At 45.6% G+C, this 15,947-nt stretch overlaps 1 protein-coding gene across 1 annotated transcript; it reads right to left on the minus strand.

Annotated features, from left to right (window-relative positions):
* LOC110437361 lies at positions 14,850-15,537 on the minus strand. The gene is made up of 2 exons (XM_021465802.1): positions 15,248-15,537; positions 14,850-15,140 (listed from the first exon to the last, which is right to left on the minus strand). The coding sequence occupies exons 1-2, from the start codon at positions 15,516-15,518 to the stop codon at positions 15,094-15,096; spliced, it is 318 nt and encodes a 105-aa protein (XP_021321477.1). The 5' UTR covers positions 15,519-15,537; the 3' UTR covers positions 14,850-15,093.

Genomic DNA, 15,947 nt, shown 5'->3' on the forward strand with positions numbered 1-15,947 from the left:
CCAAGTTCTTAAATTGGTGGGCTGGTCGACCAGTCCCCGAGCGTATAGTGCTCGGTGGTCGGCACAGTCCTCGAGCACGGCGTAGGGACCGACGGACAAGTCCCCGAGCGTGGTTGGGAACGTAAACGTGCTCGGTGGTCGGCACAGTCTTTGAGCATAGCATAGAGAGTAGTCGACAAGTCCCCGAGCGTGGTTGGGAACGTAAACGTGCTCGGTGGTCGGAGCAGTCCCCGGGCACAGCGTAGGGAATAGTCGACGAGTCCCCGAGCGTAGCTTGTCGACTGGGCCAAACCCCTGAAAAATAAATATAAATAATAGGTAGTACATGATGTATAAATAAACTTTAGATAAAAATCAGTACTGAGATAAGTTTTAGATTTTTTGTTATAAAATTAGCACAAGTAGTTAATTCATCCTAGAGCTTGTAACAGCTCTGGTCTAGCCAACAATCAGCATGAGGTGCGGAACCTAGACACGCGTGGGATTGCCAGCCTCGCCAGAGAGCTACTGCCGACCACCCGGAACGCAGAGGGCGGATCTCGTGCACGTGTAGGGAGGAGTCGGAGACAGTACCGGCTCTGGAAAGCTCGTGTAGGAGAAAAAACTAGTGTGGCTAAACAAAAAGTTGTTTTTGAAGGATAATAAAAAATATTATGCCAAAAATAAATAAGATATTAGAAGTGTACTTATCTTTGGATGAAAGTCTAGTCGGTGACGACAAAATTGTCCGACCCTCGAGCTTTTCGACTTGTCATGACGGTGGTCGCTGTTGTCGTAGCGTCGTTCTTCGCGGCGATTATTATTGCGACTGGTGGTCAGAGCAAGTAGGCTAAACAATTTGGTCGATGGCCCGAGCAGGTCGGTGTTGTCGATCTGCCTCCCTTTGTAGCAGGGAAGCGGGTGACGCGTTGTCGGCGTGGTCGGAGACGTTGCTGGAGTAGTCGGAGTCGTAGCCAGCGTGGTTGAAGCCGCCGCCGACGTCGATGAAGAAGTGGTTGGCGCAGATCGGATCTACACCTCCTCCGTGGTCATGGCGGTGAAGTTGTTGAAGCTGACGGTGAACGTGAAGTCGCCCGCCATGGCCGCGAAGTCAGGGATGATGGCCATCTTGTTCGTCGGAAGAGCTGTACGCACACCCCCTACCTGGCGCGCCACTGTCGACGAAAGCTAGTCGGCAGTCTACCTTGGGGTATACCCACGGTAGTAGTTTATCGGTAGACGGTGCGCAAACTACGAACTCGATGGTGACGCAAGACACGGACAGGCTTTTTATCCAGGTTCGGCCGCCGAGTTGGCGTAATACCTACGTCCTGCGTCTGGTTGTATTGATTTGTGCTGAGAGAATATGATGTGTGATCTGTCCTCTAGGGGACCCCTGCCCCTCCTTATATATCCTGAAGGGACAGAGTTACAAGCAAAGTATCCTATTTGGTACAAAATCTTGTAGCCTTGCGGTGCACGCCGACCAGTCGTGCGCCGCACGTCTTCATCTTGTGGGCCGAGCCACCTCTGATGGTGCGGCCCATATAGGCCCATGAGGGTATAGGGGTTTATACCCCCACATGGACTAACTAGAGTTAAAAGATTCGTCTCGCGATTTACAGGCAATATGTAATTAGTTTTTATTTTCATTTATATTTAATACTTCATGCATCGCAAGATTCGATGTGACGGAGAATCTTGAAATTTTTTTACTTTTTAGAGTCAACTAAACAAGGCCAATTGTGAACTAGAAACACATAACCTGGTGACGGCTTATTAGCTAGATGTGTCTACATTGACATGAGTGGACCTTGCCTCTTTAATTTTCTTTTTTAGGCCTGTTTAGTTTCCCATCCAAAAAATTTTCATCCATCCCATCGAATCTTTGGACACATGCATAGAACATTAAATATAGATAAAAAAATAAACTAATTACACAGTTTAGTTGAGAATCGCGAGACAAATCTTTTAAGCCTAGTTACTACATGATTAGCCTTAAGTGCTACAGTAACCCACATATGCTAATGATAGATTAATTATGCTTAATAAATTTGTCTTGCAGTTTCCTGACGAGCTATGTAATTTATTTTTTTATTAGTTTCTAAAAACCCCTCCCGAAATCCTTCCGACACATTCGATGTGACACCCAAAAATTTTTTATCCCCAATCTAATCAGGCCCTTAATAGGCCAAAGACCTAGGCTACTTAGCTAGATGCTTAGATTGAGATTCGTGGACCTTGCCTCTTTAATTTTTATTTTCTAGGCCAAAGAACTAGGGCCATGTTTAGTTTCGAAAAGATTTCGGGTTTTGGTACTGTAGCATTTTCGTTTGTTTGTGGCAAATATTGTCCAATTATAAACTAACTAGGCTCAAAAAAATTCGTCTCGTAAATTACAGACAAACTGTGCAATTAGTTTTTGTTTTCTTCTATATTAAGTACTTCATGCATGTGCCACAAGATTTAATGTGACAGGAAATCTTGAAATTTTTTTGAATTTCGGATTGAACTAAACAAGGCCTAGGCGTTGATGTATCCAACACCACCATCGGACAATACGCTCGTCCAGCTTTGATGCCTCCATCATCACCACTAAATGGAAATGGTACGTCAGAACAATGACACCGATATTTCAAAACCAGCGATGATCAAGAACGACTATAACTAACGGTAGTTTAAAACGATGGTGAATAAGGGGTTTGGAAATTGGAAATGGTGGTGATGAACTTTATGTCGTAGTGTTTCTTATGCCGTTGGTTTGACAAAGACAATGTAACACACCAACCCATTATAATACTACAATAAAACTTATGCGAGACGTTTTGAAAATAGCCTCGGAGTTGGGCGGGCTGGTTGCCCGCCTCCGATAACCGACTTCGATATAAATGCTGGAACTTAGGGTTTTCATTCACATCCCACGAGCAAAACCCCTCACCTCCCCCATCCTACCGCTTCCTCCCCTTCCCCTTGCAACAACACCCCTCCCTTCCCCCATCTCTCTTAGCCTCTCCCATCCACTACATGCACGGCACCCCTACTCTCCACTACATGCACAGCGCATTGGTGCCCCACCTCCCTCTATACTGCATGCACGACACCCCTCCTTCCTCTCCACCTCTCTCTTCTCCGGCAGTGCATATAGGAGCGGCTAGATTTGACAGGGACCCTCCCTCTCTGGCACGGTGGCGCTCCTCCCTCCCTCTCCGGCTTGGGCGGCGCAGGAGGCAGATCCGGTTGGGGGTGATATAGGGAGCCCTCGATGGTGGCCCCAAGGTGGATCCGACGGGGAGCGGTGCAGGAGCCCTTGACGGCAGCGTAGGAAGACGGATCTAGGTGGCCCCAAGGAGCATCTGGTGGGGGCAATGAAAAGGGAGGATAGAACTGTCTGGAGGCGGCGTAGGAAGCCCTCAATGGCGACGCACGAAGGCGGATCCCGGTAGCTCCGAGGGGAATTGGTGGCGGAGTGGTGCGCAAGAACACCCCTACCTCCACGTCCAAATCCGACGGTGGTCCGATAGTGTGAGTAGGATTGGCGTTCAAGCGGGCTTGATGACGGGCTCGATTGAGCTCGCTTGTTTTTTATTTTTTTAATCTATTAACTGAGGTGGTTTTTATAACCGACCGCCTTGGTTAATCGATTAACTATAGTGGTTGGACAATCACCTTCGTTAAGCACGGACTTTTTGGTGGAGGCGATTGTTTTGCTCGCCTCGGTTAAGCAATTTTGCTCGCTTCGGTTAAGTTTTCTGTAGTAGTGTTAGTAGTCTTTAGTAGTTGTGAAGTTGACCCATGTAGGCCAAGTGGCATATGTGGAGTTGTTGCTGGTGGGTTTAGTACCACCTTAGAAGTTTAAGTTTAGGAGGATGACAGCCAGTTTACACTACGTTAGATTTTGTCTTCACTGCCGGTTTAAAAACCCTTGTCAATGCCAGATTTTGAACCGACAATGATGGAAAATTGACATCACTTCCGATTCTTATAAATCGATAATGATGTTGAACAGGCACTTGAAATAAGCCCAAAAACTACAAAAAAAACAGAAATAAGTTTTTTATATTATTGGGAGAGGACCCACCGGAAAGCCACACGATCGCAAAGCACAAGTCACAAAGTTTTTACGCGAAAAACGCGTGCTTCGCGGCCACCAACACTCAAACCCTACCCTGCTGCTTCACGACTTCAACCTCTAACCACTCCACAAGTTATTTGTGTTCAAATGAGATTTTTGTTTTAGTCATGTTATGCTCATCTGATTTTGAAATGAGAGTTTGAAATCCTAAATGAATTCAAATGAAAAAGTTGTTAACTATAAAGTTTTATAGTTTTTTTTGAGATCTACAACTTTCATTTTGGTTGTATCTCCATCCGAGGTCATTTATAAAATTTGAATTTCAACTTTATCCCAATTCAAATATAGTTTCCCATGACAACATGATTTCACATCAAAAAGTTCTCAACTATAATGTTTCATAACTTTTTAAGGTCTACAACTTTCATTTTGAGAGTTTCTCCATCCGAGGTCATTTAGAAATTCAAATTTCAAATTTTGGAAATTTAAACTTAGTTTTCCATGGCAAGATGATTTCAAATAAAAAGTTGTCAGCTATAAAGTTGTATAACTTCTCAAGACCTATAACTTTTATTTTCGTTATTTATTCTTGTGACATAGTGGTAGTATTATTGTTCATAAATATTATATATCCCTCTTATAGTTTATGAAACTATAAAAAAGAGATATAAATTTTATGAACAATATTGATACCACTTTATTGGATGAATAAATGACCAAAACAAAAGCTGTAGATCTTGATAAGTTCTACAAATTTTATGTTCATGACTTTTTCAATTGAAATCATTTAGTATTCCAAAATGATGTTTGAAGTTGCCATTTTTTGAAATACAGAATTCAAATAGATAATACAGTCACATGAAAAAAAGATGGATAAAATAATAGCACATAACACAATAAATTGGTGGAGCATGATTTTAGAAATTTTTAGGCAATACGAGGGAGAAAAACTAGTTACAAGTTTTCTTTGACAATTTTCAAAGTTTAATTTCAAATACCATTTTGAAGTAGTAAATGATTTCAAATAAAAAATTTATCAACTATAAATTTGCATAATTTTTAAGGTCTGCAGCTTGTTTTTGGTGTTTCTCCATCTGAGGTTGTTTTAAAAATTCAAATTTTAAATTTTAGAAATCAAACATAACTTATTTCAAATAAAAAATTTGGACATTCAAACAATCTCAAATGAAAAAGGTTTGAACTACAAAGTTGTAGATCCCGTTGAGTATTAAAACTTTGATGAAAGGTTCGTCTTCATCGGACATTATATGAGAAACTTATGAAATTTTCTTACAGCATATCACTGTGGGTTTAAGCCACGAACCGATAGCCATAGTATCACTATCAGTATCAGTTCTTGGCAACCAGCAGTGATGACCTAGTATCAATGTGTCATGGCTAAAACCAATAGTGATATGAACCGACAGCCGCTTTTAGCCAAAAACTAAGGGTGATGTAGTTTTAAGGGCTATCATTGTTGGTTTATTGAAATCTGGCAATGATACAACCGGCAGTGATATCCAATTTTGTAGTAGTAGTGTTATAAGCCAGTAGTGTTATAAGCCTTGCCACCTTCGGGTTAAATCTTTTAGAGAACAAAAGTGTATACATATACAGGTTTGTTCTACTTGTGTAGCTAGCTGTACCATATAAGCACATATAAACAGTTTTGGGCGCGTTGTGTTACACGTAACTCCAAGCTCGATAAGTACGAGAACCAAGTAGAATTCAGCCAATCTAGAGTCCTTGTCTCCTTCGCCGTGTGTAGTGACACAACTATCATTACGGTGAATTCCAGTACTAGGTACCACTCTTGATCTCTTCCTTGCTGGGCCTCTCGCTCTACTCTTTGCATTGTGTGTGTACTGATCTTGGTCGAGAGAGAAGAGAAATTATGGTGCCGGTGGTTCCAAAGCTACCCAGCAGTAGTAGGCAGTGAGACTTTTTTTAAGATAATGGAAGAATATGCGGCCTCAAATTTCCATATATAAGCGAGAAATCAGACTAAATTTATTACATGATACAAATATTTAAAATATTAACAATCTCATAAGCTAATAAATAAATGAGATTTCATCCACTAGGGTATGAAAACGGTATGAATTTGATCCAGCATACAGACCAAAAGAAGCCCAATGCAAAATTTGCAGCCCAAGCTCAAAGTTGGACATATAAATATCAGCTCCCAGTCTCCCACTCCCACCAGCCGCCAGCTGCTCGTGTTCTCGCTGTCGCTCGCTTCTTCCTCCTGCTGCTCGCTCGATTCCTTCCGCTAGCACCTGGCCGTCATGGAGTGGCCAACTCGTCGCTGCGCCCTGCACTCCCTCCGCCCGCGCAGGCCGTGAGCAGAGACAACCCGTGAGCACCTTGCCCAGCAGCAGGACTCAGGAGTCAAGATGGATGCTTCACTTTGGTGTATTTCCAGATTCGTTGATTTTTTTTATTAAATATATGCACGTGTTGCCTATTCCATGTAAAGAACAAAGCCATTGTTGTAATTCTGTTTTTCAATCTGTCAAAGTTTTTGAACTTTTATTGGATCTTAGTATTTTCTCAGAGTATTTATCTGATTCAATTATTTATAGTCGGGTGTATTTCACCTATCGAGGCCCGCGACCACAATCGAGGACAGGGATAGGATAAAACATGCCCCATAGACAGGGATTGAGGCCAGAGAACGAGGAGAATCTAGACAATCGGGGACGGGGACAGGACTTAACTTATCAACCGAATCTATCAGTCATTCAGCAATATTTTTCTTTCACAACAAATCAACTAACAGTATTTTCTGTCATAACTTATGAGTCAAACGAACAAAAACCAAGCGAAGTAGGTCACATACGCACATCTATCTATTTGTACACATATCTATGTGGGGGCAAAATGGAAACGCGTGGCAGAGGACAATTGATAATTGAAACGTGGAAACGATGTGGGGGCAAATTCAAACGTGGAAATTATGTGAGGACGATCGGTAATTGAACCTTAAGGTACTCTAATTTCAGACATGAGTTTAAGGACCGGAAGTAAATTTAGTATTATTTATATTTTTATTAAGTAATAGGTCATGAGTAAATCTCTAAACTAAGTAGTACTTCCTCGATCCCAAATTATAAAAGCAAATTTAGCAGGGCTCTTACTTAAGCCCCTATGGGTGTGTTTGGTTCGTAGGTCTATGGTATCCTGGCCACGAATCTTAGCCTGGGCACCATGGGCTTGTTTTTAGGGAGCCAAGAGGTGTTTGTTTTGGTTGCTTGCACTGGAGTGCCTAGTCAGGACGAGTTCATGTTTGGTTTGTTGTACAAAGGGCATAGAGTCACCTCTTCCTTTCACTGGTAAGTCTACCTTCTTTTAGTCATTTCATCAAACACCTGGGGCTCATCCGTCCGCCATAGCCGACACATGGAGCTCGTCCATCCGCCATCGCCCGCATCGCCACCGCCGCAGTCGATCCCGCTGGAGTCGGACGACTCGGACCTCGTGGGCAGCACGACAGGTCCCTGGCTAGCGCCGACGACAAGACCGGCATCGGCGTGGATCTGAAGTCGGCGTGCTCGGTCGGAGGCGGAGGCGTGCTCGCTAGATCTGAAGCCGGCATGCTGGTGTGGCCGGCGTGCTCGGTCGGAGGCGGAGGATCTAAAGCGGCCCAAGAAGATGGCGGAGGCGGAGACCGAGGTTAACGGGAGGAAGCGGTGGGCGCATAGGGCACCGCACCACGCCGCACGCAGGCGCTAGTGTCCATGGCGGCCGCCAGGCGGGGCATGGCGCTTGCGAGCACGATGAAGGAGGAGCACCGACGAGCACTGAGGGGGGTCGGGCGGAGGAGCACCGTCGAGCACCGAGAGGGGTCGGGCGAAGGCAAAGCTTGAGCAGAGGAGCGTGAGCGGTGATGAGACTTCTGCGGGGCTTAGCCAAGCCAGGCCCCAGAAAAACGGACCTCCCGGTCGTTCAGAGCTAGGCTAAGACTTGTACGGAGGCCACCTTAAGCCTGGCTAAGGCCCAAAAACAAAGAACTAAACATCCACATCTTAGTTCCAGCGGGCCTGGCCAGGGTTTGGCCACCCAACCAAACCGGCCTTATAGCTAAATATGAATGCCCAGACTAAAAACATTACTTCAGCAGCGCCCCATATTCAACCTCCAGATCCTACGCCTTGTTTAGTTCACCCTGAAATCAAAAAAGTTTTCAAGATTCTCTGTCACATCGAATCTTGCGGCATATGCATGAAGCATTAAATATAGACAAAAATAAAAACTAATCATACAGTTTGACTGTAAATCGCGAGACGAATCTTTTAATTTTAGTTAGTCTATAATTAGACAATATTTATGACAAATAAACGAAAGTGCTACAATAGCGAAATCTAAAAAATTTTCACATATAAAGAAGACTCTATTCCGGTTGGCCCAACAGGACGCCCTCATCCGCTCATTCCTCCCCGCGTCGTACGATCTCCTCCCATCTGACTCCCACAACGACAAAAACTTCTCGCACGCTCCACCCGCACCGTCGCTGGCCGCTCGTACCCGGAGTCCCGGAGTCGCCGCCGCTCGCCGCGGTTTCCAGGTGCCGGCGAGCCCCCGTCTCCCCTGCCCCAGATCCATCAGTCCCCGGCCGCCAAAGGTCCGCCCGCGCCTACCATCCCTTGTCATGTTGGTGATAGAAACAGGATCTACTAGCAGTGAATTGAGTCGGGGTACAAAATAACATGTAGCAGTAAACTGTGGTACATGCATATGATTAATCTACACTAGAAACAGAGAAACAGACAGGTTAGGGTTTCGACCATCAGTGTTCCCGGCGAGAGCGGATCCGGTGGCGTCCATGTTGAGAGTGGTGACGCGGTGGCGGAGTAGATCCTGTCGTCCTTCGGGCCTCCACCGGCACTGACCGACGACGGCTGGGTGGGAGAGTGGCGCAGTGGTGCTTCCCGACGCCACTGCGCAAGCCGATCGGATGGCCTAGGGTTTGTCGAGTGGGGTGTGTGCACAGCGAACTTAGGGTTACGTGCCTGCGGCCCCCACTCCTGTTTATATAGCGCAGCGCGTCGGGGGCCCACCAACCATGGATCGGTTGGGCGCCCCCGATCAGGGCGCGATCCAGAGGGAAAAGGCCCCAGCCGTTGGGCTGGGCCTGAGATCAACCTAACATTCTCCCCCTTGATCTCATATATGCTTTCTCGCTTTGTCAACTCACCCCATCACAAATCAGTGTATTGAGCATGCTTCATCTTAACAGTTATCACTGCTAGATTAGACAGCCACAAACACTTTTCTGTTTAGAGGTGAATTCTCGCCTTGGGCCCCTTACTATCCAGGAATCACAGGTTTCCCTTAAACCCAAGCCGGCTACATGTTCTCTGAACACATTGGGCGGTAAGCCTTTCGTAAGCGGATCCGCTAGCATCTTTTCTGTGCTTATATGTTCAAGACTTATGACGTGATCCCGGATTTTATCCTTGACAACATAATATTTTATGTCAATGTGCTTGGCGGCATTGCTTGACTTATTGTTGTGAGCATACAACACTGCTGGCTCGTTGTCACAATACAACTTTAGTGGTTTATCGATGCTGTCGACCACCTTTAAACTAGGTATAAATTTCTTAAGCCAATTCACCTGTCCTGATGCCTCATAACAAGCAATAAACTCAGCATACATTGTGGACGATGCAGTGACTATTGTTTGTTTTGAGCTCTTCCATGATATGGCTCCTTGCGCGAGAGTGAATATATACCCCGAGGTAGACTTTCTATCATCTCCCGCGTAATCAGAATCTGAATACCCTACTATTTGTAGGTCATCAGATCTTCTATAGGTTAACATGAGCCCTTTCGTGCCTTGCAAGTACCTTAAGACTTTCTTTACTAGATTCCAGTGTTCCATACCTGGATTACTTTGATATCTACCAAGTAGCCCGGTCACAAAGGCCAGGTCTGGGCGTGTGCACACTTGAGCATACTGTAAGCTTCCGACAGCTGAAGCGTATGGAACAGCTTGCATGCGATCGCGCTCGAACTTGCTCTTGGGACATTGATGTTCCCCATACTTGTCACCTTTTACAATAGGAGCAGGTGAAGGTCTACACTTATGCATATTGAATTTCTTCAATATTTTCTCTATATATGCCTCTTGGGACAATCCCAATACCCCTCGACTTCTATCTCGGTGAATCTTTATGCCCAAGACAAAAGAAGCTTCACCTAAATCTTTCATATCGAAATTTGAGGACAAAAATCTCTTGGTTTCCTGCAGTAGAGTGACATCACTACTGGCTAGTAGAATGTCATCTATATACAGTACTAGGAAAATATATTTCCCATTCTTAAACTTTGCATATACGCAATTGTCCTCAATGTTCTCTTTAAACCCAAACTTTCTGATTGTCTTATCAAACTTCAAATACCACTGTCTGGATGCTTGCTTTAATCCATAAATGGATTTCTTCAAGCGACAGCCCATTCTTTCTTTCCCTGTCACAACAAAACCTTTCGGTTGTGCCATGTATACTCTTTCTTCTAGATCCCCATTGAGGAAAGCTGTCTTCACATCCATTTGATGCAATTCTAGATCAAAATATGCCACTAGGGCCATTATGATTCTAAAAGAGTCCTTGCTCGAGACGGGAGAGAATGTTTCATTATAATCTATCCCTTCTCGCTGAGTAAAACCCTTGGCTACCAGTCTTGCTTTGTACCTTTCTATGTTCCCTTTGGAGTCACGTTTTACCTTGTAGACCCATTTGCAGCCTACTGTTTTGGCTCCTTCAGGAATTTCCTCTAGGTCCCAAACTTTATTGGTACTCATAGACTTTAATTCATCTTCCATGGCTTCTTGCCACTTAGATGCTTCGGTGCTCCTCATGGCTTCTTCAAATGAAGTGGGTTCATCCTCCATCTGAACTTCTTCGCATTCATAGACTATATAGTCATCTGGAATAGGAGACTTTCTTGCTCTTTGGGGTCTGCCAGAAGTTTCTGCTACTGGCATTTCTTCTTGAGGTTGCTCTTGTTGGGGCTGTTGTTCTTCGACTATGGGTTCATTCGGCTCCTGAGGGACAGGTTCCAAATTAGCCATAGGCGAAAAAGCAGCAGGTGTTGTCACTACTGGTGTAAATCCAACAACAACAGGCAGCGTAAAGTAGGGTTCTTGCACCATGGGAGTGGGCACGAACACCCGCTTTTCTTCAAGGGTAATTTCTCGCGCTGCCTTGCTCCCCCTGATCATCTGATCTTCTAGAAAACTGGCGTGTCTCGTTTCCACAAACTTGGTATGTCTACCAGGGCAGTGGAAACGATAACCTTTTGACTTTTCTGGATAGCCAACAAAATGACAACTTACTGTTTTGGGGTCTAGCTTTCTGTGGGGGTATAAACCCCTATACCCTCATGGGCCTATATGGGCCGCACCATCAGAGGTGGCTCGGCCCACAGGATGAAGACGTGCGGCGCACGACTGGTCGGCGTGCACCGCAAGGCTACAAGATTTTGTACCAAATAGGATACTTTACTTGTAACTCTGTCCCTTCACGATATATAAGGAGGGGCAGGGGTCCCCTAGAGGACAGATCATACATCATATTCTCTCAACACAAATCAATACAACCAGACGCAGGACGTAGGTATTACGCCAACTCGGCGGCCGAACCTGGATAAAAAGCTTGTCCGTGTCCTGCGTCACCATCGAGTTCGTAGTTTGCGCACCGTCTACCGATAAACTACTACCGTGGGTATACCCCAAGGTAGACTGCCGACCAGCTTTCGTCGACAGTGGCGCGCCAGGTAGGGGGTATGCGTACAGCTCTCCCGACGAACGAGATGGTCATCATCCCCGACTTCGTGGCCATGGCGGGCGACTTCACGTTCACCGTCAGCTTCAACAGCTTCACCGCCACGACCACGGAGGAGGTGTAGATCCGATCTGCACCAACCACTTCTTCATCGACGTCGGCGGCGGCTTCAACCACGCTGGCTACGACTCCAACTACTCCAGCAACGTCTCCGACCACGCCGACAACGCGTCACCCGCTTCTTTGCTACAAAGGGAGGCAGATCGACGACACCGACCAGCTCAGGCTATCGACCAACTTGTTTGGCCTACTTGCTCTGACCACGAGTCGCAATAATAATCGCCGCGAAGAACGGCGCTACGATAGCCGCGACCACCATCACGACAACAAGTCAAGCAACTCTCCCGACCAGACTTTCATCCAAAGATAAGTACACTTCTAATATCTTATTTATTTTTGGCATAATATTTTTTATTATCCTTCAAAAACAACTTTTTGTTTAGCCACACTAGTTTTTTCTCCTACACGAGCTTTCCAGAGCCGGTACTGTCTCCGACTCCTCCCTACACGTGCACGAGATCCGCCCTCTGCGTTCCGGGTGGTCGGCAGTAGCTCTCTGGCGAAGCTGGCAATCCCACGCGTGTCTAGGTTCCGCACCTCATGCTGATTGTTGGCTAGACCAGAGCTGGTACAAGCTCTAGGATGAATTAACTACTTGTGCTAATTTTATAACAAAAAATCTAAAACTTATCTCAGTACTGATTTTTATCTAAAGTTTATTTATACATCATGTACTACCTATTCTTTATATTTATTTTTCAGGGGTTTGGCCCAGTCGACAAGCTACGCTCGGGGACTCGTCGACTATTCCCTACGCTGTGCCCGGGGACTGCTCCGACCACCGAGCACGTTTACGTTCCCAACCACGCTCCGGGACTTGTCGACTACTCTCTATGCTGTGCTCGAAGACTGTGCCGACCACCGAGCACGTTTACGTTCCCAACCACGCTCGGGGACTTGTCCACCGGTCCCTACGACGTGCTCAGGGACTGTGCCGACCACCGAGCACTATACGCTCGGGGACTGGTCGACCAGCTCACCAATTTAAGAACTTGGGGACTGCACCGACCACCGAGCATTATACGCTCGGGGACTGGTCGACCAGCCCACCAATTTGAGAATTCGGGGACTGTACCGACCACCGAGCGTTATATGCTCGGAGACTGGTCGATTAGTCTATTCAATTACAGACGAGCATGATATGCTCGGGGACTGGTAAATTCAATTTTTTAGACCTTGCTACAAGGCTCATACTTCGCCTTCCAGCAAGCTCGGGGACTACATCGGTACGATGCATCTAGCGATGCATCTCAGTCTCAAAACTACTTTGGGGAATTTTCTTTTGACCCTGGCACCACGTGCCTACGTCACCTACTACAAGGCTCGGGGACTAAGTGGGCACACTTCACCTTGCGGTGAATATGCTTGCTATTTTGAGGTCTATACTTTTCAGAAAAGTAAAGTGGGCACACTTCACCAGGAAAGAAATATTTTTTAATTAAGAGCACCATGCATTCTTCGAACAACCTGCTTCTTCGATGTCAATGTTGATCAACTGTCTTTTGAGTTGGTCAAAATACCATTGCAACTGTTTGGGCGACTTTCCTGCTTATTGAAGACGTCAAGCCTCACCAATCGAAGAAGCTCAAGACGGCGTGTTACATCACAATACATGGTGCTCGGGGACTAGCTGTGGGGGTATAAACCCCTATACCCTCATGGGCCTATATGGGCCGCACCATCAGAGGTGGCTCGGCCCACAGGATGAAGACGTGCGGCGCACGACTGGTCGGCGTGCACCGCAAGGCTACAAGATTTTGTACCAAATAGGATACTTTACTTGTAACTCTGTCCCTTCACGATATATAAGGAGGGGCAGGGGTCCCCTAGAGGACAGATCATACATCATATTCTCTCAACACAAATCAATACAACCAGACGCAGGACGTAGGTATTACGCCAACTCGGCGGCCGAACCTGGATAAAAAGCTTGTCCGTGTCCTGCGTCACCATCGAGTTCGTAGTTTGCGCACCGTCTACCGATAAACTACTACCGTGGGTATACCCCAAGGTAGACTGCCGACCAGCTTTCGTCGACACTTTCCTATGTTTGGGTTAAACACTTTTGTTTCAGCAGGGCTCCCCCAGACACGCAGATGGTTGACTGAGGGTTTCCTACCGGTCCACAACTCATACGAGGTTTTAAGTACTGACTTGCTTGGAACTCTGTTGAGAATATGAATGGCGGTTTTTAAGGCCTCCATCCACAAACTCAGTGGCAGAGTGGAATAGCTCATCATGCTGCGCACCATATCCATCAGAGTACGGTTACGCCTTTCTGCTACTCCATTCTGCTGTGGGTCCCCTGGCATTGAATACTGGGCTACTATGCCATTTTCCTGTAAGAACCTTGCAAAAGGTCCAGGAACTTGTCCATAAGGGGTATGTCGACCGTAGTACTCCCCCCCACGGTCAGATCTTACTACTTTGATTTTTCTGTCTAGTTGGTTTTCAACCTTAGCCTTGAATATCTTAAATTTGTCTAAAGCTTCTGAGCGTTCTTTGATTGGATAGATATATCCAAAACGAGAGTAGTCATCTGTGAATGTGATGAAGGAATCAAAACCATCCACAGATGTCACTGGAAAAGGTCCACAGATGTCTGTGTGGATCAATTCTAGTACTCCCGTGCTTCGCTTAGCGCCTTTCTTTATGTTCTTTACTAACTTGCCTTTAATGCAATCAACGCATTGCTCTAACTCTGAGAGTTCTAATGGTGGGAGGATTGATTCTTTGACTAAGCGTTCTATTCTCCCCCTCGAAATATGGCCTAAACGACAGTGCCATAATTTCGATGAGGAATCAATTCTCTTTCTTTTCTTGCTAGCATCTGTGGGTATTGCATTCTCAGCATTATTACATTCAGCATTCACATTCTCAGACAAAGATAATAAATAAAGTTTGTCTTGTCGGAAGGCAAGACCCACACATTTATTATTTAACTGTAGCTTACAATCATTCTTGCTGAAATGGCAATCAAAACCATAGTCTGACAAACATGAAATTGAAATTAAATTTCTAGCTAAAGATGGAACATAAAGAACATCATGCAACTCAAGGGTGAAGCCACTAGCTAAATCTAGAGATAAATTTCCTATAGCTTGAACTTCAGCTTCAACACCAGTGGCCACCTTAATCTGTCTTTCTCCTCTTTGAAGGGTTCTCCCTCCACTGAATCCCTGCAAAGAGTTTGCAACATGAACAGTTGCACCTGAGTCAATCCACCATGTGGATCTAGCATAACTTAGATATAAGGATTCATCAACAAAAGTTATAATGTCCTCACCTTTCACTAGGCAATGTTTCATGAACTTAGGGCAGTCATGCTTCCAATGTCCTGTCTCATTACACCATCTACAGCGATCCGGGTCCTCCTGCCTGTGCTGGTTGTCTTGCTTTGGTTGTGCTTTAGGCTGTGAAGTGCTTCCTCCCTTGTTCTGGGAGGTGGAGGCATCTGGAGCTTTCTTGTTGTAGAATGGCTTCTTGTTCTTTCCTTTCACAAAGTTCACAGAACCACCATTTGCATTCTTGAGCCTTTCTTCCTCTTGCACACACATAGCAATCACCTTTTCTAAATCCCACTCCTCTGGCTGTGTGTTGTAGTTAACAACAAATGTCTCATACTCTTTAGGAAGTGAGTTTAGAGCTAGGTGAATGAGGAAACCATCAGCGAGGGGCATCTTTAGCTTCTCTAACTTGGCTGCCATGGTGCTCATGCTCAGAATGTGCTCTCTCACACTCCCCCTGTGAACCTCATGTTAGTGAGTTTCTGGATCAGGGTGGAAGCATGAGCTTTGGTGGAACCAGTGAACTGATTCTTCACTTTCTCAAGATATTCTTTTGCTGTGTCACATTCTGGGATTGCACCTCTTAGGCCCTCTGTGATGGTCTTCTTGATGACAATCTTGCACTTGCGGTTTGACTTTTCCCACTTGTACTTCTCAAGATCATACTTTGCTCTGATAGGAGCAAAGTCTCGCTTCCGA

The sequence above is a fragment of the Sorghum bicolor genome, chromosome 7 (genome assembly GCF_000003195.3).
Source record: "Sorghum bicolor cultivar BTx623 chromosome 7, Sorghum_bicolor_NCBIv3, whole genome shotgun sequence".
Classification (NCBI taxonomy): Eukaryota; Viridiplantae; Streptophyta; class Magnoliopsida; order Poales; family Poaceae; genus Sorghum; species Sorghum bicolor.